Genomic DNA, 24,127 nt, shown 5'->3' on the forward strand with positions numbered 1-24,127 from the left:
TAGATTCGAATTGCAGCCTTAAATGCCAGCTCCACGGTTGAGGATGATCATGAAGGAAGCTTTAAAAGTCACAAAACCCAGACAAAGGAGGCCCAGGTATGTAATCCTTGGTCTTTCTCTGCAGGTAGACCTTGCTTCTCATTTCTGTAGCTGGCATCTCATTTTAAATGCATTCAGATGTCTCCTTAATGAGGCTTTAGAGGAAAATCCCATTTGGAAACATGGCCAGCTCTCTATGTCATGTTAAACTTGCTTCACTTAGAGATGGTCACACTGAAGAGAAATTCTTAATTATTCTGTGAGTGTATGTTTGGGCCAGTTCAGCCCCTGGGCCACTTCTCCGGCCAGGGCTGGCTTTCCATGTGGCCCATTCTTTGTGCAGGCCTTGGGAGTTGGCACCCCCAGGGGCTAGTAGCATAGTAATGTGGGTGCTGTCTTGACTCTCCAGTCACTCTCCAGTGTGAGGAGGCCCTTGAGGATGCTGCCTTGCTTGGGTCTTCCTGAAGGTTGGTAGGGGAGCCAGGTTCGACTTCAGTTCTCTAGATTTTTGGTCTTTCCTCTCTACCATGAGGCCTGGCAATGCTTCCGTTTCAGCCTTCCTTCCTTCCATCTCTCCACCCACGTCCTACCTTAATATTATAAGGGTTCACGCCTATCTGTGTTTTTTCTGAAATAAACATATACCTCCCCCTTCACAGGAGAAACCAGGACAAACCGGAGCCTTCTCAGAAGTCTACTTGTCAGCTGTCCCTGATTTTCAAGGGACGTCACTGCCCCGTCTATCCTAGAGGAGGTTGTCACCCTCCCTGGGCAATGATCAGGTTAGGGCAGAGTGGCAGATAGAAAGCAGTGGAAACCATCCATACTCTCTAGGAATCTCTGGGTTATTCTAGCTGTTGTGGCCACTCTCCAGAGTTCAACTGAAAAGGGCCAGTTGGCTCATAACCTTGGCGTTGCTCTGACTCCGTGTCCTGGGTCTATGTTTTTTGCTGTTGTTTAGACGCAGGTGAGCCTGTGTTGCTCGCGTCTCCTTGAGGGGCTCCTGAGGGGTTCTTCTCCCAAGTTTGAGCTCCTGGGAGATTATAGTGTTAGGATTGTCTCCACTACAGAGGGTGCAGCTGACAGTTAACAACATGGCCTTGACTGCAGCCTCCTTTAAATACGTTTTTGGCTTAAAAAGACAAACCTTTATACTGTGTGAAAACATTTTCTGTCTTGGTTCGTAGGAGGCAGAGGCTTTTGCCTTGTACCACAAGGCGCTGGATCTGCAGAAACATGACCGTTTTGAGGAGTCTGCCAAGGCCTACCATGAGCTCCTGGAGGCGCGCCTGCTGCGAGAGGTGAGGCACCAGCAGACCAGGTGCTGCACCCTGGAGCCACGGAGCCTGGGTCTCACCTCTGCCCTCCCACTTCTTGACTGGATAACCTTGGACACCTGTTTCCCCTCCCTGTCCCTCAGCTTCCTGCCCGTGGAGTGTCTGCTTCACTGGGTTGCTGTGCCAGTTGGGTGAATCCAGCGAAGTATGTAGAGTGGTTCTTGGTGCATAGTAAGAGCTCCCTAAGTGTCAACTCTCATTATTACTTAATAGTCACAGCTACTCTGCCAGGTAGGTAGGAGTATTGTCCCCATTTTACAGATGTAGAAATGGAGGCTTAGTGAGGTGTTGATGGCTCAAAGCTACCCAACTATGAAGTGTTAGAGACAGGATTGGAACCCATGGTTTTGTAATACCTAATCTGTCGGCAGCACGTTTTTGTGAACACCATTTGGATGGCGGCCCATAAGCGCAGGGAGCCTTTGAAAAACATAGTTGGAGAGAAGGGTTGGGAGAGCAACACAGAGCCACCTTAGGACGTGGTATGGCGAAGAGGGGCAGGCAGGGCCAGACCTGGATCCAGGGTAGGGATCATGCTAGTGGTGAGTGCATTAAGCCTGAGTTGGCTGGGTCATGGAGCTGTCACTTGGAGGTTCGTTGAATGAATCGCAACCTGAAATTGATTTAGGAAGTTGTGTATTTCATTAGGAGGAAAGCTTTTGTTTTCAGCTACCCAAACACCAAACACAGAGACGATAAGCGTAAGGACAGACTCCATCTCGGGCATTTTCTGGAACACAGTCCTTCAGTTGAGCAGAGTCTCCTCCAGGCCCAGGAAGGCAGACACTTGTGTCTTAAGCCTTGCCCCTGGATGATTTACATCACTGATGAGGCAATGCTAACTGAGTTTTAATTGTCAGCAGAACCTGTCTATCCCTTCTCTCACTCAAGGGATCTGTTCATATTTCTAATTGTATAGCTTGTCAAGATTCTCTGGTGCTGGTTTGGTGTCTTGGAATTAGGACCGTGGGGATTGTGACCCACTACTCTCCTGTTAGTGGGAAGTGAGTGAGGGCCCAGAGAGGAGAGATGACTTTATCCACTTTTACTGAGCTCCACCTATCAAGGGCCAGGTGCTGCACATGTTTCAGGAGTGAGTCTTCCCTCTCAGGCCACAGTGGAGGGCACCTTGGAGATGTGAGCAGGTAAGCAGAGCCCTGAGCCAACAGTCTAAATACAGAGCTGATGCCAGGTCGGCCCAGCACCTGACAGGCCAGGCACAGGCCTTCCCTTGAAGAGCTCTGGCTGTGTGTCAGCCAGTCACAGCTGTGTCCATCTCTCTTTATGGACAGAGCCTTAAAAGATATTTTAAGGGGTCAGCCCCGTGGCATAGAGGTTGGGTTTGTGCACTCCGCTTTGGTGGCCCAGGGTTTGCCCATTTGGATCCCAGGTGTGGACCTACATACCACCCATCAAGCCATGCTGTGGTGGCATCCCACATACGAAAAATAGAGAAAGATTGACGTAGATGTTAGCTCAGGGACCAATCTTCCTCAAGCAAAAAAAAAGGAGGGGCGTTGTTTTAGCACTTTCCTCCTTTGCTTATAAAAGTAAAACATGCTCGTTGTAAACAAAAAGTCCAGAAAACATACGGAAAAGTTTTCTTTCACACTCATCTGGCATTAGTGTACCTAATATTAAACTAACTTACATAATTACGGTCTTACAAACACTTGGCATAAACAGGCCTTGGAACACAGGTGACTTCTAAGAATCGTATAGCTTAGCTGGTGAGGATGCTGGAGGGGGCTTGTTGGGGTGAACCTTTTGTCTCCCGAGGGCATCGGCGTTCTTTTTAGGGAGAATGGAGAGTGTTGCTGAATCCAGCTGGTTAGTTAATCACAAGAGCATCCACTGCTGTGTGTGGATGTATCACTGACCATCTAGTCTCTGAAGTAGACCCATCCTCTGTAACTGTTCACACAAGTTTTTGGACAGTTCTGTACCTGGAAGGGCAAAGGTACCTGGAGTCCAGCCCTGGTTAGCCCGTTCTTGGACATATTTCTGCAGTATAAGCCAGACGACGGTAGAAGAGAGTGAATGAGGTTTGATTTGAGCTTTTCAGTCTTCTTGATGGAATCCTTAAGAGCTCTGGGGTAGATTTCTTGGGTTAGTCAAGGGGTGCATCCTGGAAGAGTATATGTCCTTTAGTCTTGCCTGTTCCAAACATGAATGACGAGTGAATGTGACCTGTCCCAGGACAAAGCTGGAATGTGGACCTGACCCTGGAAAGAACTTCTTTGAGCCAGTGAGTTTTTCTCTTAGAAAATGTTTTACTCTTTGTCGTGTGGTTAGAGCAATAGTTTTTCTTTTTTTTTGAGGAGGAGGAGGATTAGCCCTGAGCTAACATCTCTGGCCAGTCCTCCTCTTTTTGCTGAGGAAGATTGGCCCTGAGCTAACATCTGTGCCCATCTTCCTCTATTTTATGTCTGGGACACCTGCCACAGCATGGCTTGATAAGTGATGCATAGGTCTGTGCCAGGGATCTGAGCTGGCGAACCCTGGGCCACCGAAGCAGAGTGTGCGAACTTAACTGTTTATGCCACCGGGCCAGCCTTAGAGCAATAATTTTTCTAATCAGTGGTTTCTTAGAAGTCATAAGCTTTTCTAGGAGTTGTCATAAAAGCTGTAGTGAGAGAACTTTTTCTATAAAGCATGTTTACAATCTTTATTCTCTTTTGGCTCACTTTCGTTTTTGATATTTAGGGTAGGAGTTGTTGTCCTTATATGACAGAGGTCCTTGGGACACTAACTTTTTTAGATAAAGTAACTTGTCCATGGTCATGTGACGAGTTAGAGTTGGGAGCTCATCCTCCTGACTCCAAGTCTGGTGCTCTTCCTGCTGCAGGATTTGTAGGGAGGTATAAGTTGGCTGCCTGGGCACCTGCCTGCTGCCCCAAGGCAGCCTTCTTGTACCCTCTCCTCCCGTCTTCACACCTGCCATGGGGAGCTGCTGGCTCCAGGCTTGAACTCTCAGGCATGGCAGGAGCGGTGAGAGGGTTCTTCCCTCTCTCTCTTTTTGTGTCCAAACTGCCTGAAAACTGCCTCTTGGTGGTCTGGCCTTTCTTCTCTGTGTGCTCAGAGCTGGAGGGGTCCTCTAACAGCATCTGGTGTAGCACTTTGATTCTCCAATGAGGATGGCCCAGACAGGCCTAAGGGCCTGTGGCAGAGGCCAGCTCCGAAGCCAGGTGTCCTGCAGACTGCCTGCTGAGCTTCAGGGCCTAGGTGTCACTTCTGCTCCTCTGTTGGTTTTGTTCACAGGCAGTTTCATCGGGTGATGAGAAAGAGGGCTTGAAACACCCTGGGCTGATGCTGAAATATTCCACATATAAGAACCTGGCCCAGCTGGCAGCCCAGCGAGAGGACCTGGAGACAGCCATGGAGTTCTACTTGGAGGTGCGTTTTTAGCAATGCTCAGCTCTCTTGGTGTGTCTGAAGGCTCTTGCTGCAGGGGGCGAGGTTCTGGTCTTGTTGGCTGAAAAGAAGAGTTTGTAGTGGTGCATCACCAAGCTGTAGTGCCTGAGGCCCTGGTCAGTGAGTGACAACAGCAAGTTTAGAGCCTACATATGAGTTCTTTCTCTGCCACTCAAGGCACATGTAACTGTGGGTGGGTTGCTTAATCTCTCTGGGCCTCCAGGTCTACACCAATATAGTGGGAGTAATAAAAGAAAAGGATGGTTGGGGGCCGGCCCTGTGGCCAAGTGGTTAAGTTTGTTCGCTCCGCTTCAGCAGCCCAGAGTTTCGCCGATTCGGATTCTGGGCATAGACATGGCACTGCTCATCAAGCCATGCTGCGGCAGCGTGCCACACAGCACAACCAGAAGGACGTGCAACTAGAATATTCAACTATGTACTGGGGGGCTTTGGGGAGAAGAAGAAGAAAGAGAGAAAAAAAAAATTGGCAAGAGATGTGAGCTCAGGTGTCAATCTAAAAAAAAAAGAAGAGGATGGCTGTGAATGAATGAATGAAATGAATTGGTACATTTACAAGTGCTAAGAACAGAGCCTGACACTGGGTACTCTGTACTCATTCATAATAGTATTGCCATTATATTCTGTGGGCGCCTCTGATGTGCCAGACACTGTGCTAGCTGCTTTCCGTTCATATGCTCATCCTCACGCCGTCTGGCAAGGAAGGTGTTTTTATCCTCATTTCAGTGATGAGATGAAGGCTCAGGATCATGCTGCTGGTCACTGTAGGAGCAGGAATGTGACCTGAGGTCTGTCTCCAGAGCCCAGAATCTTTCCAGAATCCCACAAGACCCTCATGTTTTCTTTTAATTCCACTTCTTTCGCTGTTTTTACCTGTCAAATATGTAAGGAATACAGATGTTCAGAATGACAAAATATATCAAGAAACTGTTCTGAATCAGATGAGTTGGTCCACGTGGCTTCTCTTGGCCATTTGCCTGGGTGGTTTGAGCGGCTAGGCTGATGCTGCGCCCCTCCCGTCACCATGGGACCCTGCTCAGGAGAGAGCCCACTGAGTGTGTCTGCGCTCCCTGCTTGTGCTGCTTCCAGGCAGTCATGCTGGACTCCACGGATGTCAACCTCTGGTATAAAATCGGACACGTGGCCCTGAGGCTCATCCGGGTCCCCCTGGCTCGCCATGCTTTTGAGGAAGGTCTGCGGTGCAATCCTGATCACTGGCCCTGCTTGGACAACCTCATCACTGTCCTGTACACCCTCAGCGACTACACGAGTGAGTTAGACTTGGGTGCTTTCTCCCATGTGCTTGTGTTTTTGGGACAGAAGGAGGGTGGCTTGGGTAAGTTGGAAGCCAAAGAAAACACAGAGGAGCTTTCTGCCCACTGTCAGGGAGAATGGAGTTGTTTTTGCATCCCTGCTTTATTCTGCGTGTCTTTCTTACTCAATTGAGATTTATCAAGTGTATGGTAGTAGTAAGTAGCATGTTCTCTGAGTGGTTTTCCCTTTGGTGGTTTCATTTTTATACCTGCATCATCCCATCCTGTGCCAGAACCCATTTCTATAACTTGCTGACAGACAGCCTAGCAGTTATAGCTTGACTCCTTCTGGTGCCGGGGACCTCACTACCTCTTGAGGCAGCCCATTCCCTTGCAGAGCAGCAGGGCTACTGGAAAGGTCTCTGCCAGACAGAGCCCCAGTCTGCGTTCTAGTTGCTTCAGCTCCCTGGCCCAACCTTGCCCTCTGCTCTGCAGAGAACGCATCTGCCCCTTGCATGGGCTGGTCCTGAGGCAGATACTGCTCAGGTGTTCTGGGCCTCCCATGCGGTCAGCCTCTTCTGGGTGCCCTCTGAGGCCAGAGCAGAGGCTGGCTTTCCAGGAGCACTCTGAGCAGGGCTGAGTCCATGGGAGCAGGCTGTGCCTGCTGCAGACTGGTCCTGGCAGAGCCCAGTTATTCTCTTCAGGGCAGACGTGCTGCCGAGCACTTACCACTTTGAAGGTTTAAGCCTGGAAGCCTGACTTGCAGAGGCTTTTTCCTTCCTTTTTTAAAGAAATAGCACCAGGATGGAGTATGTCGAAGACCACTAGGACCTGCTCACTCATCCTCACCTTCAGTTCTTGTTCTTCATAACCACTTGTTAAATCTTTTTAATTGAGGTAAAGTATATACACAATAAAGTGCACAAGTTTGAGATCCATCGCTTTGTACAAGTCAAGATGTACGGAACACTTGCAGAGCCCACAGGCAGGCTGCTTTGGGTCCTGTTCCAGTCATTACCACCCCCTGAGGTGACCTTGATTGCTCCCTTGTGTCACAAGAGATGAGCTCTGCCTGTTGTCGTTGTCGAGCCTCCTCTGGGTGGTGTCAGCTGGTGGCATGTGCTCTTCTCGGCCTGGCACCCTGGATGTGGCCGTCCTCTCTGAGTGCAGCTGTGCAGGGTGTGGCAGTCTCTGGGTTCTCTCATGGCAGCGTGGTCTGCTGTGTGCATCTACACGTCTGGCCATTCTGCGCTGCCCTTCTGGGTTCTTTCCAGGCTTGGGCTCTTGCATCATGCTGCTGTGAATGTTCTATACACTTCCTCCACTGTATGTAGGCACTTGCTCTGTTGGTTGCCCGAGTTTTCACTCCTACCAGCAGAATATGATAGTCCCTGTGGGGCACTGTTTTGTCTCTAGCAGCGTCTTCTTCCGGAGGCTGTTAGTCTCTTCTTGGACACTCTTCCCACAGTTCGAGTGCCACCTTGAGGTGGACAGTCTTGTGTTCAGCCTTCTTTCCCTGGCCACCTGGTTTAGTTCTCTGCACCCCTCTCTCATGATAGGAGAAACTGTGCTTGGGAAACTTACGTCCTTGTGGGAAAAACAGGTTTGGGGATTGGGCTGATGCATATATCTTTGAGAGTCCTGATAGATTTTACACTCATCTAAACCCAGAAGTAAAAGCAGCCTGTTAAATTGACACCCAGTGTCACGTTCACGTTTGAGGTGAGTGGGCAGGGGTTCATGAGAAGGCCTGGGGTTCATGCCTTCTCTCCGCTGAAGTGTTGTGTGGTGCACTTAGCGTGGTGAGCTTTACTGCCGCTAAAATGCCTGCCGAGAACGAGCTTCATCCAAATGCTCAGCGCCTCCCTGCTTTTCTCTCTGGAAGTCTCTAATGGCCACTCTCTTGTCCCCTGTGGTCCCAGAGAAGCTATGACTTTGTTTGTGTGAGGCAGGAACCTCTGGGCCACCTACCTAGCCATTCAGTAGCAGCTTACTGGGCCAGCGCTGAGACTGCCGGGCCCTCCCTCCTCACGGGTTGCACAGTCTTCCTGTGCCTTGGGCATGCGGTCCCTGCAGAGCCTTGTGACCAGGCTCTGTTCTCTCCCGCATAGCACACTAGGAGGACACTGCTGCTTTCTCTTTCCCAAAGCTTCCGTGCCTGAATCTCTATTCTGCCCTGGCTTTCCTTCCTCCTCACCCCTGGCTCCTTCTTTTTCTGGTTATTCTTGAGAGGAGTGACTTGCACCCACACTTAGAAGTGGAGTAGGGCACAGTAATGGTGTGTGCCTGGGCAGAGTGGAGCTGGCACTCTGCTGCACTGTGTCGTTTCCCCGTGTGTTCACATCACCTGTGACATGCCTGGCAGCACCAAGCCTGCTGGGGACTCAGAGCAGCCACCTTTGTCAGGGGCTCTTGCCACTTGCCAATACTAAAGGCTTTCATAATTCGTGTTCTGGCTCTGCCTCGTGCATCCACACTGTCCCATTTTTCTCTGTGCGTTAGTTTCCCTGTTACCGTCTCACTCCTGGAGGAGCCAGCGTTGGCATGTGCTCTCCATGTTATTAATTTGAGAAGGCTCGTTTATTGACATGAATGAGGTCCATGTCTTCAACTGCAGGCATTAACTTTGTTTTTTTTTTAAAGAACTTTCTTTTTTTAAAAAAAAGAAAAAGAAAAGGAGAAAAATTGGAAAATACAGGTAGGCAAAAGGAATAGAAGCCAGTCTTCTGTGTACATCTGGAGTCACACTATATGGCCTGTTTGGTCCCCCACCTCTTCCCCAGGCTGTCTTGTGGTCTTCCTTCTGGTCAGTAAGCACACCCTTCAACTGTCTGTACAGTGGCTGCTCAGTAACCCAGTGTGGGGATCGGGGAAACCTTCTTACTGGGCCATATGGTGGGCACTGAGTGGTTTCCTGATTTTTTGAAGGCTCTTCCAATTAGTCAATAGCTAATCACTGTGAGACCTGTAGGTTTTTTGCAGCAATTCCTAGAAGTGGATTATTGGGTCAGAAGTCTCTGTGTGTAATGCCTGTGGTTCTCCAGGAAGGTCGTGCAGCCTGCCCTCCGCTGGTAGCGTTTGGGTTTGCCCCGTCTACGGTGGGTAGTGGTACTTACAGAAATCTTTCCTGGTTGAATGAGTTACAGTGGTATCTTGTTATTGTTTACCATGCATTTCTTTGATTCTGGAGTGGGCACATTTCCTTGGTGTTAGCTGGCAAGGCTGGAGGTTTAGAGTGCACACTCAGAAGTCATACTGTTTCTTTCCCCGCCAGCATGTCTGTACTTCATCTGCAAAGCTTTGGAGAAAGATTGCCGGTACAGCAAAGGGCTGGTTCTCAAGGAGAAGATCTTTGAGGAGCAGCCTTGTCTCAGGAAGGACTCTCTCCGAATGTTCCTTAAATGGTGGGTCCTGCCTCTTCCCGTGCTGGGCCTGCACACACTCCCTGCCCCCGTGTGGTTGGTGACTGTCAGAAGGCGTGTGCACCTTGTTCTCTCAGGTCCTGATCTCCTGGTGGAGGAGTCCCTGCACTTCCTCCCCTGCTGCACCCCCTCATCTGGGAACTGGCTTTCATCTGCCTTCTTTATTACTCAGCTGTGTGCCTGATCTTGGTGATGCCTCCTTGGCTGTCTGCTGCCTCATTTCCCACTGCCCTGCCTGGCTCTTGGCATTCACTAGCTCTCCTCTGGATGCTTGCAGCAGTCTGCTACCCACCTTGCCACTTGCCACTCGCCATTCCCCTTTCCAGGGGTTTGCTCCCAGTGCTGCCCAAGCTCACTGTCCCAAACACGACTCTGACCCTGTGCCACCCATGCCTTGCCTCCAGGATGAAGCTCATGTTCAGGAGCATCACCCAGGAGGTCCTTTATTGTCTGACCTTCCCCCCCCCCCCCCCCCGCTTAGTTCTTCTCCTCGCCTCCTGCTTCTCCCTTCCACAGGAGAAGAGCTGTCCCCGGTCCCTGGCAGATTCCAGGCCTGGCCCCATTGTGCACTCTGGCTCCCACTGTGCCGTCACCTGGAATGCCCTCTTCCCACCACTCCACCTGTCATGCCATTGCTCCTTTTTTTGTGTTCCAGCTCCCAGGTCACCTCTTGGCAGCTTTCCCAACTCTGGCTGCCACCCTCCCTGAACCTTCCAGCTAAACCAACTCCTCTGCGGTCTGGTGTTTCCTTGGCCCCTGGAACTCACCTGTTGGGGAATTAGTGGTTACTTACCTCTGTGTCTGTCCTTTGTAAGACTATGCCTCTTGTTCATATCTGTCCTGAAGGAACTAACCTTCTTTGGAGAGATAGACAAAACAGATATGTGAGACCATAAGGGAGTGACTCTGTGGAGCCATGTTGGGAGGCATCGGGGCAGTCTGGGCAGGAGGGCAGGAACTGCTGGGCCACCTCAGACAGAGCTGTGTCTGTGCGAGGGCACCTGAGGCTTCAAAGCCCCCACCGTTTCTGTAGTTTGGGGACACCATAGACTTTGGTGAGCTTGCCTGGTCTGGTAACATTTTGTTGGGATGGGCAGGATGGGTTAGTTAAATTCTTTAAAAATTTTCTATAAATAATTGAGAGCAAGATTTTATTTTTCTGTGGTTTTTCTGACATTATTAAAATACTATTAATACACATGAAAACCCTTGCTCAATTTTGAATTATAGAAGGAACAAAGGGTATTAGTCATTTCTAGTATATGTGTGCATTAAGAATGCTAATTATTGCCCTTTCAAGGCCAGACTCAAGTGGTTATTTTATTTGTAAGAAGAATTAATATAGATTAAAGGGTGTTAACTTAACTGCATCCCGTCTATAAAATTTAAGCCTCAGCTCTAGTTTTTAACATAGTAATTTCTCCTTGTTTTATGCTGTTAGTGACATGTCGATTCATGATGTGTCCGTGAGCGCAGCTGAGACACAGGCCATCGTGGACGAGGCCTTGGGGCTGCGGAAGAAGAGGCAGGCACTGACTGTGCGGGAGAAGGAGCCAGACCTGAAGCTGGTGCAGCCCATCCCCTTCTTCACGTAGGTAGTCTGGGTCTCTGGGGGTGCTGGGTCGGCCAGTGGGCCCTGCAGACCCCGAGAGACCCCGAGGCCTGACCCTGGGCTGGTGGCATGGGTGGGAGCTGGATGCGTGTTCAGTAGATGGCTGGAGGCGTGCACTTACTTGTTGACTGCTAAGAAGGCCTCTGCCAAGTACATCCAGTCTAAATCCCTCTTTGCTGTGTGTTCTTGACCCCAGCTACCTACCCCATTCTTGTTAGCACCCCCTCAGTCTGCCCTACCCAGGGGGAAGAGGAACTAACATTTGCCAAGCAACTGACAGGAGGAAACCAGGTTCAGAGCAGTCACACAGTGAATGGGAGCCTGGAACTGATTCCAGTTCGGGCTTCCCTGTGCTCGAGTTCATGCTCTCCCTCCAGGACCGCATGGGGTGCCCAGGAAGCTGGGCCTCTGCATAGCCCTTGTGAATCTCACAGCGCCTGGGAGCTTCCCCTCACGGGAAGGGCAAGCTGGTATTGGCAGCCCTCTGGAGTTCGGGTAATTCAGACTCTTAGTGAGATCTGGTGTGCAGTTTCTGTTTTTAAAATTCTGACATTGAGTCTTGAATCTTTAAAGATTTGGCAGCAGCATTCCTTCCCCTTTCTCATACTCAGAGGCATTGTCACATAGTGCTCTGCAGCTGCCGCCCTGGATCAGACAGAGCTGGGTCATTATATGCCACTCTCTAAAAAAGGGAGTACAACATCCCTCTTTTGTAAGGTCGTCATGATAGTTCAGTAGAACACATGGGGGCCAGCACTCAGCTCACAGTCAGGAAGAGCTGGCTGTGCTCCATATTGTTCTCCTGTTGTCCGTTCCCTCATGCTGAGTTTCCCAGGAATATCTTCCCCGCCGTGGGCTGAGACAGGAAGATGGGGCTGTTCTCTGGGCTGCTCTCAGACTCACGTCAGGTGCCCTTCCTGTTGTTTTGTCAGCTGGGTCAGGAGCCCCATCCCGTCTGAGTGTGGGCTTCCCAACCAATAGGGTTGAGGATTTTGGAAGGGCCCTGGGTGCCTCCCTCTTACAGTGAAGGAGCCAAAGGCCTGAGGATGATCCAAGCGACGGTGGCGATGTGACTGAAGAAGAGAAGCTGTAAACTGGCCTCACGGCCACCCTCCGTAGCACAGGGTGAAGGCCAAGTGGAAGCCTGAGGGAGATAGGATCGGCTGAAGGAAGTGTTGCTTGGTGGTTAGGTATGGGATTGAGTTATCAGAGGAAGAGTGTAGAGATTCCCTCTCTGGGAACAAAGGGTGTGTGGCCTGTAAAATAACCACCATCCACTCCAGGGCTAGGCACACTTTTCCTGTAAAAGGCCAGATGGTCAGTGCTGTAGGTTTATGGCCCAGGTACCATCTCTGTTGTATATTCTTCTTTGTATGTGTGTTTTTTTAACAACCCTTTAAAAATGTAAAACCATTCTTAGCTTGTGGGCTATACAAAGCAGGCCATGAGCCACAGTTTGCTGCCCTCTGGGTCTGTTCACTGCCCACTAGGCATGAGCAAGGCACTAGTAAATGAAGGTGTGTTTAAGGCATCTGACACACACAGCTGGCGAGCAGATTCTTCCTGTCTGAATGTAACCCTTACTGAAGGCAGGAGAAAATAGGTAAGAAATCCCTTCCAGTCCTAGGAGCCTTCACTTGGTTAGATTTTGGATTTTGAAGCACTGTCCTTTTATTCCTTGCATACATTTACTACTAGCTTCATGCCGACATGCAGTGAGGGCTCAGTGGTGGGGTCTGGTCTCTCACTGGGGGTAGTCAGTCCCCCAGTCTAAATTGATTGATCCCTGGGGTAGTCAGTCCCCCAGAAGGAGGATCACATGCCCCAAGCTGGTGGCCACCCTTTGGAGAGAAGCACAGCACTCGGGGAGCTTATAATGGGGTCCACACTGCTCTGGGGGTCTGGAGGAGTGGGCATTGACCAGGTCGAGGGGCTGGGGCATGGGTAGAGGCATTGTTTCTGGGCAGAGGGAACCCTATGTGAAGGTCATATGGTATGCAGGAGTGTGATTTTGTTGGCAGAACAAACAAAAGAAAAAAGGCTAGCATGATGAGAGTACAGGGGGAGGTATGAGACGAGGCTGGGCCATTTGGCTCGGCCTGGTGGTGCAGCACCATGAAGATTTGGTTTTTAGCTTGAGGGTGTGGGAAGCCGTTCAAGGATGGATAGATGGATATATCATGCCACACCATATCATCCCACAACACAGCATAACACACAACATAATATACTACAAAACATGAAACAACAGACAGCATATGATATAACACACCACACAATATTAAAACACATGCACAGTACACCACGTACCACACAACATACAATAGAACATAGGCTACACCATAACAACACACAACACACCATACCCATAATAAAACATAAATGTGACATGCAACTTAACACATGCTAGACCTGACCACAACCTAACATATAACACAAGCACACCACAACATACCACATAACAAAACATGCAACAGTCTTGGTTTGCCATCCAGCAGGCCCCAGCTCAAATGGGGACCCACTGAGATGCTGCTACTTACGGTCCCTGTCCAAGGCCCCTTTAGACCATGTCCCTGTTAGCAGCCCTTCTCCCAAAAACCAGATTAGTGGCAGCAGAGAAATGCCACAGATGTTTTAAAGATTCGGCTTTGTGGGGAGGGGTTTTTGAATTGAGTCAGTGGTTTTCATGCCTGCATGGTTGAGTCTGAAGGTGCCTGAGGCTGAGATGCTCAGGGCTTCTGCCAGGGAGGGAGAGGGTGTGCTGCCCCTGCTCCTGCTCCTGCTCTGGCTGCTCCACCTCAGCTGTGTTAGACTCAAGACTGTCAGTAATGACAATGACAAAACTGACCCTCCCCCACCCTCGTGGAGATGGCAGCCCTGGGCTAGCTCTGCTGTGTGTCTACGGGCCAACTGGCCTATGCTTGGACTCCCCTATGATGGGGTGCTGAGCAGATGCAGGGACCCTCTCCTTGCAGTTGGAAGTGCCTCGGAGAAAGTTTGTTGGCCATGTACAACCACCTCACCACCTGTGAGCCCCCACGGCCCAGCCTTGGCAAGAAGATCGACCTGTCTGACTACCAGGACCCCAGCCAGCCTCTGGTGTCCTCTGTGGTGGTGGCACCTGTCAGCGTGATCCAGCCGAGCCCTGTCAGTGCCAACACGACTGTGCCTGTGGCGGAGCCGGTGCTCTCCTATGCCCCCGTGGCCACAGCCAGTTTCCCACTGCACAGTCCCAGCCTGCTGGAGACAGGCATTCCTGCAGGTGAGCAGGCCTCCTGGGGTCAGCTTCTGGGGACACCCTGTTTGCTGAGCAGAAGTGAGTGTTGGGGTGCCCTGGCCTCTCCAGAGGGATAGGTCCTGCTCATGCTCTTGGCTTGAAGTTTAAGTAAGAGCCCCCGGCCCCACAGGGAAGTGTCTTAGGCTGCTCATGGGGCTGTCACTCGTCAGGGCCACTTTAGTAATGAAGCCCCCACAGCGAAGGGGTGGGGGCTCAGGGGTACAGCTCCTTGGGACTACTCAGCACCGGCTGATAAGTCCTGGCCTACAGGGCACTCTTCCTGTCTGTGGTGTGGGAGCTGGCAGGTCCCTCTGCTGGTTTTGCTCTGTTGCTGGCCACATGCCACAGCACCCAGCACTGCTGTGCACTGATATCCTGAGTTCTTTGGCCTTAAAAAACAGTCAGCAAAGTTAGCACCGTATGTGGTAGTATATTTTTGAATGGTTTTATTGATTTTTGTTATCGTTGGAGTTGTAAAAAATGTCAGACAATGCTCCCACGCCTTTTCTTGATTTCTGTGTCACTGAGAAAAGAATATCTGGCTGTTAAAAAGTTTCTGAATGAACATGTATGTTATTGTTTCTAACTTTTGTAGTTAATCATATGTGACACTCCTCTGCTCTCAAGATAATTCACACAGTTCTCTTGCCCACATCATGTCATTGGGTGCTCACAGGGTCCTGGGCGATGGATAGAGTCAGTGTCGCTGACACTTGCTCTGTCCCATACCAGGTACAACACTGAGGCCCCAGAGGCTCTCGGAGCCAGCCAGCTGTGAATGTGTGACTGTGAGTCCCTGGTGTTCTGTAGCTATGGAAAGCAGTCTTGAGATCTGGCTTGTGGGTTCTGTGAATTCGAGAAAGATGCAAGAGTTAGGTGGATTGAAATTAACTTTACTCAGGTGTCGTTGTGGTTAAAGAAGAGATGGGAGACTTCTTGAATGTCAAAGATTAAACGTGCCGGTAGACTTATAAAAGAGGGGGACTGACGTGCCTGTGTGGTGCATTTTCTTATGCCCCTCCCTGTAAGATTTCAATTTGCACTCTTTGTGAAGGCGATGTTTCTGGGGGAGATAAATCTAAGAAAGGAGTAAAGCGGAAGAAGATTTCAGAAGAGAGTGGAGAGACGGCAAAGCGGCGATCTGCCCGCGTCCGAAACACCAAGTGCAAAAAAGAAGAGAAAGTCGACTTCCAGGAGCTTCTTATGAAGTTCTTGCCGTCCAGGTACTGTGCACACTTTTTCTGATTTGCAAACACATGAACCTCCAGCCTACACCACCAATAACGTTTCTCATTCTCTTGCCACCCTCTCCTCTGGTACATCCTTATTTCCCATGACATCTGTGCAAACGGGTGAAGCACAGATCTCACTGGATGGGGATCTTGGCTTTTTCTCGCCTCTCCTGCTTCTGAACTTCCTGAAGGCAGGAACCATGACCTGTGCATCTTTCGAGGATCAGGCACTTCCTGTACCCTCAGGTGATGAATGGCTCCTGGAGCTGGAGTGACATGCTCATGTCCCTGTGCTCTCACAGACAACCACTTGCTGGGTGGCCTGGGGCCGCTGCTCCTTGGATGCTGACACTGGGAAACCCTGCAGAAGGGGCCCCCCTCCTGCTTTCAGGGACAGTACCTGCTTGGTTTCTCCAAGCTTAGACGGATTCCCTGGAATTCTGAGAAGGTGGAGGACGATCTCGTAAATGTTCGTTGGTTTCGCTGGTTGTTGGTGTTCCTCAGAGAAGCCTCAGGAGGAGAACCACAGCTGGGGGTCCTGGGCCCTAATGTTCCTTTCGTAGATTTTCACGAGCCCTCCCGCTTTTCATCCTTGCCTTCTCACCTCCTTCAGAGGCTCCAGGGCACTCATTTTCTGAGCTTTCCCAGGGTTTATGGTGTCAATGAATGGACATCTTGATGCTCCCCTTCCTCTGCCCTTAGCTAAGTGGAGAAAGCCATTCGGTTTCCGCTAGTCCGTCATCTTTCTGCCTTCTAACATTTGGTGGGCACATTTCTTATCTGCTGGGGCTTCCTCTCCCATCCCCTGTATCTTTGAGACTTTATACCTTTTTATACCTTCATGGTTCCTGGAGTGGAGTTTGGGAGGTAACCATGTGTGTTCAATGTATATCTTTGCCCAGAAGTCTTCAACTGGTGTTTTGGCTCATGACAGTTTTTTTCAGTGGTGACGATATCCAAGTGGAGGAGGAGCCAGAAGCTTTAGATGGATTGTAAATCCGTTTTGTGGCAAGATTCCAATTTTCCTAATTTGTTGCCTTTCTGTCTTTCTGTGGTGAAAATGAAATGCTTAGAGATCGAGGTTGTTCTCAGTGAGTAGAGCATGCAGTCCTCTCTGATAAATCCCTCCTAAGGCACAGGACCAGGACCAGGTTTCCCTTCCAGCGAGGAGAGCTGCAGGAACATGCTGTGGTTGATGATGCCAAGAGGTCTGAGTGACCCATTTCCCCATCTTCCCCTCAGCCCTGCCATCCCACCTCAGGGTCTTGTTCCCAGCCCCCCTTTATGTGGAATGGTTTCTGCCTTCTTTTTTTAACTTTAAGTGTTGGATCCTGTGTAGTTTTCACATCTTCGAATAGTCAAGCAAGAGCAATGTGACTGCTTGCCTGGAGTAGTCACCCTGGGGGTGTGTGCAGTCGGTGAATGAAGACATTGAAAAGCGCCCTGAGTGTTTGTGCTGCAGGGCTGCTTGGTTGAGGGAGAGCTACAAGGACGCTAAACCATGGTCTTTGGAGGAGTTTGGAAGAATGGTGCCTGCTGGGAGAGACCTCCAGGTCCAGCTCTGTGAGGAGCCACGGAGGGACCCGGCTCAGAAGGGCCCAATGTGCCTCCATACTCCACGCCCCTACCTTCCTCCTTACTCACTAGGCTCCTCTCAGGTGTTAGAACATACCAGGTGCTCTTCTGGCCTGTGCCTCTGTACCTGTCCTTGTCCTGCTACTTTGCATGGCCTGCCCCTTACCCTTCTCCACTGTCGTTATGAACATCACCCCCTCTGAGTGACCTTCCTGACTCTGCTCTCTAAAGGAGGTCCCTTGTGACAAGCACTCTGTTGTGGTTGGTCCCTATTTGGGTTCTTTGTTGTTGTGTATCTGTTTATTGTCTGTCTCTCCCATTAGAAGATAAGGCTACTGTGGGCAGAGTCTGCCACACTTATGACTGATTCTGGTACTTGGCACATGCCAATGCTTAGTGATTGCCTGTTGATGGAATGAATGAACAAGTGAACGTACAGACCAGACGCCAGCTGACAAGGGCCTGGGGAGAGGCAGAGCCTCTTGGAGGCCTGGGTTCTAGACCCTGCTGCTCACTTACTCTGGTTTTCTTCTGCCTGGCTCAAATTTCGTTTCTCTAATAGGAAGAATTCAGATGCTGTGTCAGAATGTGTGGTGTGGCTTTTTGTGACTCTGGTGTATTTCATGCAGGCTAAGAAAGCTGGACCCCGAGGAGGAAGATGACCCCTTTAATAACTACGAAGTCCAGTCAGAAGCCAAACTGGAAAGCTTCCCAAGTGTTGGGCCTCATAGACTGTCATTCGACTCTGCCACGTTCATGGAATCTGGTAGGAATCCAGCAATGTGATGATTCACTGTTGGGAACTCTTCCTCCCATTATGCTATGACCTGCCTAGGTTTTATTCTGTGAGAATGTTTCTGGTGTTTAAAAGTGTGGTCAGGAGGCTGCCTGGATTTTTCTTAGGCATCAGCTCCATGGTCAGTTGGGAGGTCTGCTGAAACGTCCACGCTCATACTTGACTGTGGTGCCTGAAGGACGTGTGCTTCAGGCCAGACCCAGAGGCTTGGCTTTGCAGGTCAGATGCACCTGACACAACTGTTGCGTGTTTGTGTGCCAGTTATTATGCTTGTGTTTTTTGCTCATGGTCTCACTCAGTGCACACGACATCACTTGGAGGATTCAGAGAGGCTTGCTCAGAGCTGGTGAGGGCTGGAGCTAGGATTAGAAGCCAGCAGCCTGACCTCGGCACCACCCAGTGGTGGGAGGACGCAGGCTCTCTTCTGCCTCTGCCCCCTCCCTGCCCCTGCTATTGCTTTCCTCTCTCCTCTTCCAAAGAAAATGGGAGACTCTGACATGAGAGGTCCTTCATTCAAGTCAGGTTGTTTCTCCCTCCCTGGGCAGAGAAGCAGGACGTACATGCGTTCCTGCTGGAGAACCTGACCAATGGGGGCATCCTGGAGCTGATGATGCGCTACCTGAAGGGCATGGGCCACAAGTTTTTGCTGAGGTGGCCACCAGGCCTGGCAGAGGTCGTGCTCAGCATCTACCACAGCTGGCGGAGGCACAGCACCAGCCTGCCCAACCCACTGCTGAGGGACTGCAGCAACAAGCACATCAAGGTTGGATGGGCGGGGGGCCTTGAAAGGGCCAGCATCAGACTGGGACCAGGGAGGGGCATAGTCACCTTCAGTGGATGTGGGGCTGCTGCTGTATTGAACCTACTCGGCTCTCTCTACTTGTGGGCCTGGAACCTGGGCACCTGGGAGCTTTGAAGCAGTAAGTCACAGGATCTGGTTTGTGCCTAGAAAGATCCCTGGTGGCTGAGTGGAGGATATACTTGGGGGTGAGAGTGGGCTCAGGGCCGTCAGTAAGCTCTTGCCAGGTGAGCCATGGTGGTAGCAGTGGGGTAGGAGGTTCTGGAGGCAGAGCTGAAGGATGAGCTGTGAGTATAGGTGAGGGGATGAGATGGGGAGGGCTTCTAGGGCTGGCCCAAATGCCAGGGCTGGGGACAGGGATGGTTTACTGGGATGGAGGAAGGCCAGCAGAGAGGCTGGGGGACAAGGAAGGTTCAGCTGTGTTCAAGGGGCTAGGGACTGTTACCAGTTTTTTTAATAGGTGAGAAAACGTAAGTGCGGAGGCCGAGTAGGGTTGCTTAGGGGACTGGGGGGGCCTCCAGCAATAAGGGGCCAAGCTGAACTCAGCCCTCCTGCTTGCTATGCTCGGCACCCCAGGCTCCTCCACTCAGTGCCTCCCAAGGCTCAAGGGAATCCAGGTGCTCCGGCCCCCTTGTCCCATTGGAGGAAGAAGGCTGAGTGCTGAGGAGGGAGCATGGGGGCTTTCAGGGCTCACCCAGGTAGTATTTCTGGCTGGCTGCACAGAGTGTGGAGGAGCTCAGGTTGACAGGTCTTAGGGCCATGTGAATCAGTGCTCCCTGGCCACGCAGCCTTTGCTGGAACACCTCGGGGACTGCCTCCTGGAAGCTTCTGCCCATTGGGCCTGCTCCCCTGGGGGCAGTGTGGAGTGGTAGGAGGAGCCATGGCTTTGGTCCCCAGACAAGCCAGGTTGGTCATTTCCTTGCTGTGCCCCCTCGACTAGTGCCTCCTTATCTCCAAGCCTCAGCTTTCTCGTGTGTCCTGGGATCAATAGCCAACCCCAGGCACTTTTAAGGGTTGAGTGCTCTAGTGTGGATCCAGTGTCTGGACTGGCACTTGGGAGGTGACAGGGCTGCCTCTTCCATAGGGGAGTCTCTCAGGACTGAAGACAGGTGTCCCAGCTCCTCCCAAGTCTTGTCCCAGTGTAGATCCATGTACCTCTTTTACCTCCTGGCAAGTAGCTGTCGATTATCTTTTATGAAATGGTAAGATAGAAAGTAGGTAGAATCATATTTTTATCAAAGTAAATTTTAGTTTAGTTTCATTCCATCTGCCACCCTTTGATGACAACTCGTGACTCCATTCCTGACTTTCTGGTGCCTGTCCTGCAGGACATGATGCTGATGTCTCTCTCCTGCATGGAGCTCCAGCTGGACCAGTGGCTGCTGACCAAGGGCAGAAGCTCTGCAGGTAGGAGGCATTCTGTGTTCTGTGGCAGGGGTAACTTTCTGAACCCTCAGTAGCCAGGAGGAAGCGGGAGTGAGGAGGCTGAGTCATGGAATTCAGACTTACATCTGCAAGGGGCATGTTTCCTGGGTTGGCTTGTCAGGCCAGGAAAATCCAGGGTCTTAGAGAAGTCCCTTGGACACTTGAGAAGTAGTTAGCAGCAACTGAGCCCCCATCTGCCTGCTTTTCTGTTACTCATGATCGAAAGAAGTAGGGTTTCAATTTTCTCAGGTTATCACTTGACACTTTATGTGTCCCCAATAATTTTCCCAGATGATGTGGATCATTCTGACTTTTAAACCACCACCCAGTGAATAAAGATATGTTCAAAGTTCAGTCTGCAAAATGAAGGCCCTCCAGCTCTTAGGGTCTCTGCATCTACACCTGAGTTGTCTGATTGCTCTGATGCCTGCCACTCAGGGGGCTGTAAGGCTCCGAGGGGCTCAGGGCACTCATGGACACTGAGGCAGGTGCCAAAGGCTGAGGGTGACCTCTGCGGGGAGCAGAAGGGCATTTGAACTTTACATGAAATTGACTTGTCCTGGCCTGATTGGTTTTCAGTGTCTCCTCGGAACTGCCCTGCTGGTGTGGTGAATGGCAGGTTTGGGCCTGATTTCCCGGGAACTCACTTCCTGGGTGACCTCCTGCAGCTGTCATTTGCTTCCTCCCAGCGGGACCTGTTTGAGGATGGCTGGCTAGAGTTTGTGGTCCGCGTGTACTGGTTGAAGGCTCGGTTCCTAGCACTGCAGGTTGGTTCTGTTGTCGGCTGCTTGGGGAGCATGCCCTGGCACCCAAAAGGGAAGGAGAGAGCTGGATGCATTGTTGAGGATGTTTGTGTGTGTGTGTGTGTGTGTGCACATGTGGCACCTGCCCGGCACCGTGTGAGGAAGCAGGACGTGTTGGGGAATTTTCAGCATCTCAGAAATCCCAGCATGGCCACCAGTCTGCAAAGTACATCAGCACAACTACAGAACCCTGGAATGGGTCACCTGTGCCCCCTAGAAACTCCCCACTCAAGATTGCCTTGGGATCTTGACCCTTTGCTTATGTTTTCCTGCGAGAGCCTGAGCAAGTCCATGAATGGAAGTAGAGCTTTCTAGAAGGGAATTAATCACCTGTTTGTGTGAATTCTCGGACAGCTTCCCCTCAGAGCCTGCTCCGAAAGGCCAGGGTGGACTGGCTGTTACTCAGCACCTTGCATGTGGTGATACCCAGTGTGCTGTGATAGAATGAGAAAAGAGTGCCACAGTCAGTTCTAGAATTGGGAGAGGCCTAGGTTCTAATCCTGGCTCTGTCGTTTATGAGCTAATGCTCATGATCTTGAACAAGATACTCGGCCTTGCTTAAGTGTTCTCAGTGTCCTTACCTGCCACATGGGGTTAATGATACCTCCCTTTAAAGTTGTGGTGTGAACCAATCAGTCATTCGTTCATTCGTTCATTCAGCAAATACTTATTGAGCTCCAGCCACGTGCCAGGCACCTTTTTAGGGAGTATGGCAGTAATTGGATAAAAGCCCGCCCTCACAGTGCCTACAGTCTAGTGGGATCAGGAAGGTGAGGCACCTTGCATAGCACAGCGAGGTCCCGTCCTGCCTCTGTCTCTTGACTGCTTTTCTCTGATCAGGGAGACATGGAGCAGGCCCTGGAGAACTATGACATCTGCACAGAGATGCTCCAGAGCTGCACTGCCATCCAGGCGGAGGCAGGGGCTGAGCAGAGAGACATCGTCATCCGTCTGCCCAACCTCCACAACGACTCAGTAGTTTCCCTGGAGGAGGTGAGTGGGAGTTTTTTTATGGTGTTTTCTTGGTCAAAGATTTGTGCTGGGTTGGACCAGTTAGACCAGGCCTGACCTGTCCCTGAGGACCAAAAGAGCAGTCCACATGCTGAGCATGGCTCCTTCCTTCCTGGGGAGGGTGGAGGGGCTGGAGAGAGGCGACTCTGGCACACAAGGGCCCCTTGGGCTTGCAGGGACATCCCCAGGATGGAAAGTTCTTCCAGATGGGAGGTGGCAGGAGTGGAGACGTGTGCTGGCACAATTTAAAGTGATTATTGCTTAACTCCCTGGGCTGCGTGTGTTAGCAACCCCAGTGGAATTAGAGGGAAACACCAGCAGAGGCAGACCAGTGCTGGTCTGGCCATGGGACTGGGTCAGCAGCGTGTGGCACGTATGCCAGGCTCTGTGGGGTCCTGATCCTGTTCTCATTGCCCAGCCACAGACCCTGCTGCAGTTCCACGTCTGTGATGTGTCCACTTTGACTGAAAGTGGCCTTCAGACTCTTACAGAATTGTTTCTGGGCACGACCAAGAAAGAGTTGCCCCTCCTGCCTACATTGTGGGGGCCACCTGTGGGGACAGGGTTCTGTGGGTCAATGGCATGTGCCAACCTCTGGCCCGGGGTTCGCCGAACCATGACCACAAGGCTGTCCAGCTATTTTGGTAGACGCTTCTCTGGAACCTCTCTGTTTCCAGAGTAGTATTTTGGGGTTTTTTTTTTGGTAATTTGGTTTTTAAAGAGTTGAATGCCTTGAGCTTAACAGAAATATATTTTTATTGGCTTAATGTAAACGGTGATATATTAAGAAGGAGTCTAATTTTGTATTCCTCATCTGGGTCTGACAAATGCAAACACTGGCCAAATTCAGGGGGAGTGTGAGGGGTTTGTCATCAGGCAGCAATTCCAGGCTTCTTCCAGATCGATAAGAACCTGAAGTCGCTGGAGCGGTGCCAGTCCCTAGAGGAGATTCAGCGGCTGTATGAGGCTGGTGACTACAAGGCTGTCGTGCATCTGCTCCGCCCCACCTTGTGCACCAGTGGCTTTAACCGGGCCAAACACCTGGAGTTTATGACTTCCATTCCCGAGAGGCCAGCCCAGCTTCTGCTGCTGCAGGTATGTGCTGCCTGTGTCCCCCTCGCCCACTCCTACCATCTCTGCTTGGTGTGGGTTTATTCTCTGGAGGTTCTGAGGTAGCCCTCGAAAACATGTACCTAGAAGAGAAAAGTGAGAGTGAAAAACCACTAACTCAGCACCCAGGAAGATGCTAGTCAGAAGATACAGGGGATAGTTGGAACCTAGGAGTGCAGGTTCTAGGGTTCTGTGTGGCTACCTGTCTTTATTACTTTTTAAATTAAGTATTGAGTAGATATAAAAATGGATAAAATATCTGTACAATGTAAAGAGTCAAGATAAAATAAATACCCTTGTACAAACATATAGTTGAAGAAAAAGAACACCAGTGTGGTATTTGAAGCCATGTGCCCTTGCAGCTCCCTCCACGCCTTGTTCTTCGGGAAGTAATCCCTTACTGAGAGCTCACCAGGCACCAGGATATCTGCTGGGCACTGGACAGTTACTCACTCTCTCTGTGCCTCACTTCCTCATCTCTAGAATGGGGGTGATCATGTCCTGGCCTCAGAGACCTGTCATGGGGATTATAGAAGTTAGTGTGTATTGACATTACCCTTGGCATGTAGCAAGCACCATATGGGTGCCAGCTACCATCGTTGCCACCATCCTCAGGAAGCGTGGAGTCCGACACAGAGACAGACATGGAAGATGATAAACATGGTGTGTGTAGTGGTGTTGGGTGGGCTGGCGTCCCATAGCTTATGGTTCACACATTAATCACATTATATTTATTATCTTACTGGGCCCTTCGCTTTCAGTTTGGAAAGAAAGTCCAGTAGGTTCCCAGGCTTTTTGCTGAGATTACATGAGACATTGTAATTATTAACTTTCTTGAACTGGGAAATAGTCAAGAGATGTGACTGTGGAACAAATGGAGGCATCTCTGCCCTGGTGAATGGGGAGGAAAGGGTTCATTCTAGGAAGGAAAGGAGGGAGGGAGAGAGAGGGGAGAAGGGAAGCTGGTTCCAGTTCCTGGCAGAGAGATTCAGGCAGGCTCAAGC

The 24,127-nt window shown here is 50.7% G+C and overlaps 1 protein-coding gene across 7 annotated transcripts in view; it reads left to right on the forward strand.

The window, feature by feature from the left end:
* CABIN1 (calcineurin binding protein 1) overlaps positions 1 to 24,127 on the forward strand; it is a 154,337-nt gene that overhangs the window by 12,340 nt on the left and 117,870 nt on the right. For all 7 annotated transcript variants that reach the window (XR_006885209.1, XR_006885208.1, XM_046638981.1 and 4 more), the window contains exons 3-16: positions 4 to 96; positions 1,227 to 1,340; positions 4,638 to 4,772; positions 5,898 to 6,078; positions 9,336 to 9,465; positions 10,925 to 11,074; positions 14,071 to 14,357; positions 15,427 to 15,595; positions 17,809 to 17,945; positions 18,521 to 18,738; positions 20,103 to 20,181; positions 20,779 to 20,966; positions 21,843 to 21,995; positions 22,914 to 23,108. Coding sequence is in view for 5 of the 7 variants with exons in the window: in XM_046638981.1 (XP_046494937.1) it covers positions 4 to 96; positions 1,227 to 1,340; positions 4,638 to 4,772; positions 5,898 to 6,078; positions 9,336 to 9,465; positions 10,925 to 11,074; positions 14,071 to 14,357; positions 15,427 to 15,595; positions 17,809 to 17,945; positions 18,521 to 18,738; positions 20,103 to 20,181; positions 20,779 to 20,966; positions 21,843 to 21,995; positions 22,914 to 23,108 (2,229 nt within the window). In the remaining 2 variants the exon portion in view is untranslated. The remainder of the gene's footprint in view (positions 1 to 3; positions 97 to 1,226; positions 1,341 to 4,637; positions 4,773 to 5,897; positions 6,079 to 9,335; positions 9,466 to 10,924; positions 11,075 to 14,070; positions 14,358 to 15,426; positions 15,596 to 17,808; positions 17,946 to 18,520; positions 18,739 to 20,102; positions 20,182 to 20,778; positions 20,967 to 21,842; positions 21,996 to 22,913; positions 23,109 to 24,127) is intronic.

The sequence above is a fragment of the Equus quagga genome, chromosome 15 (genome assembly GCF_021613505.1).
Source record: "Equus quagga isolate Etosha38 chromosome 15, UCLA_HA_Equagga_1.0, whole genome shotgun sequence".
Lineage (NCBI taxonomy): Eukaryota > Metazoa > Chordata > Mammalia > Perissodactyla > Equidae > Equus > Equus quagga.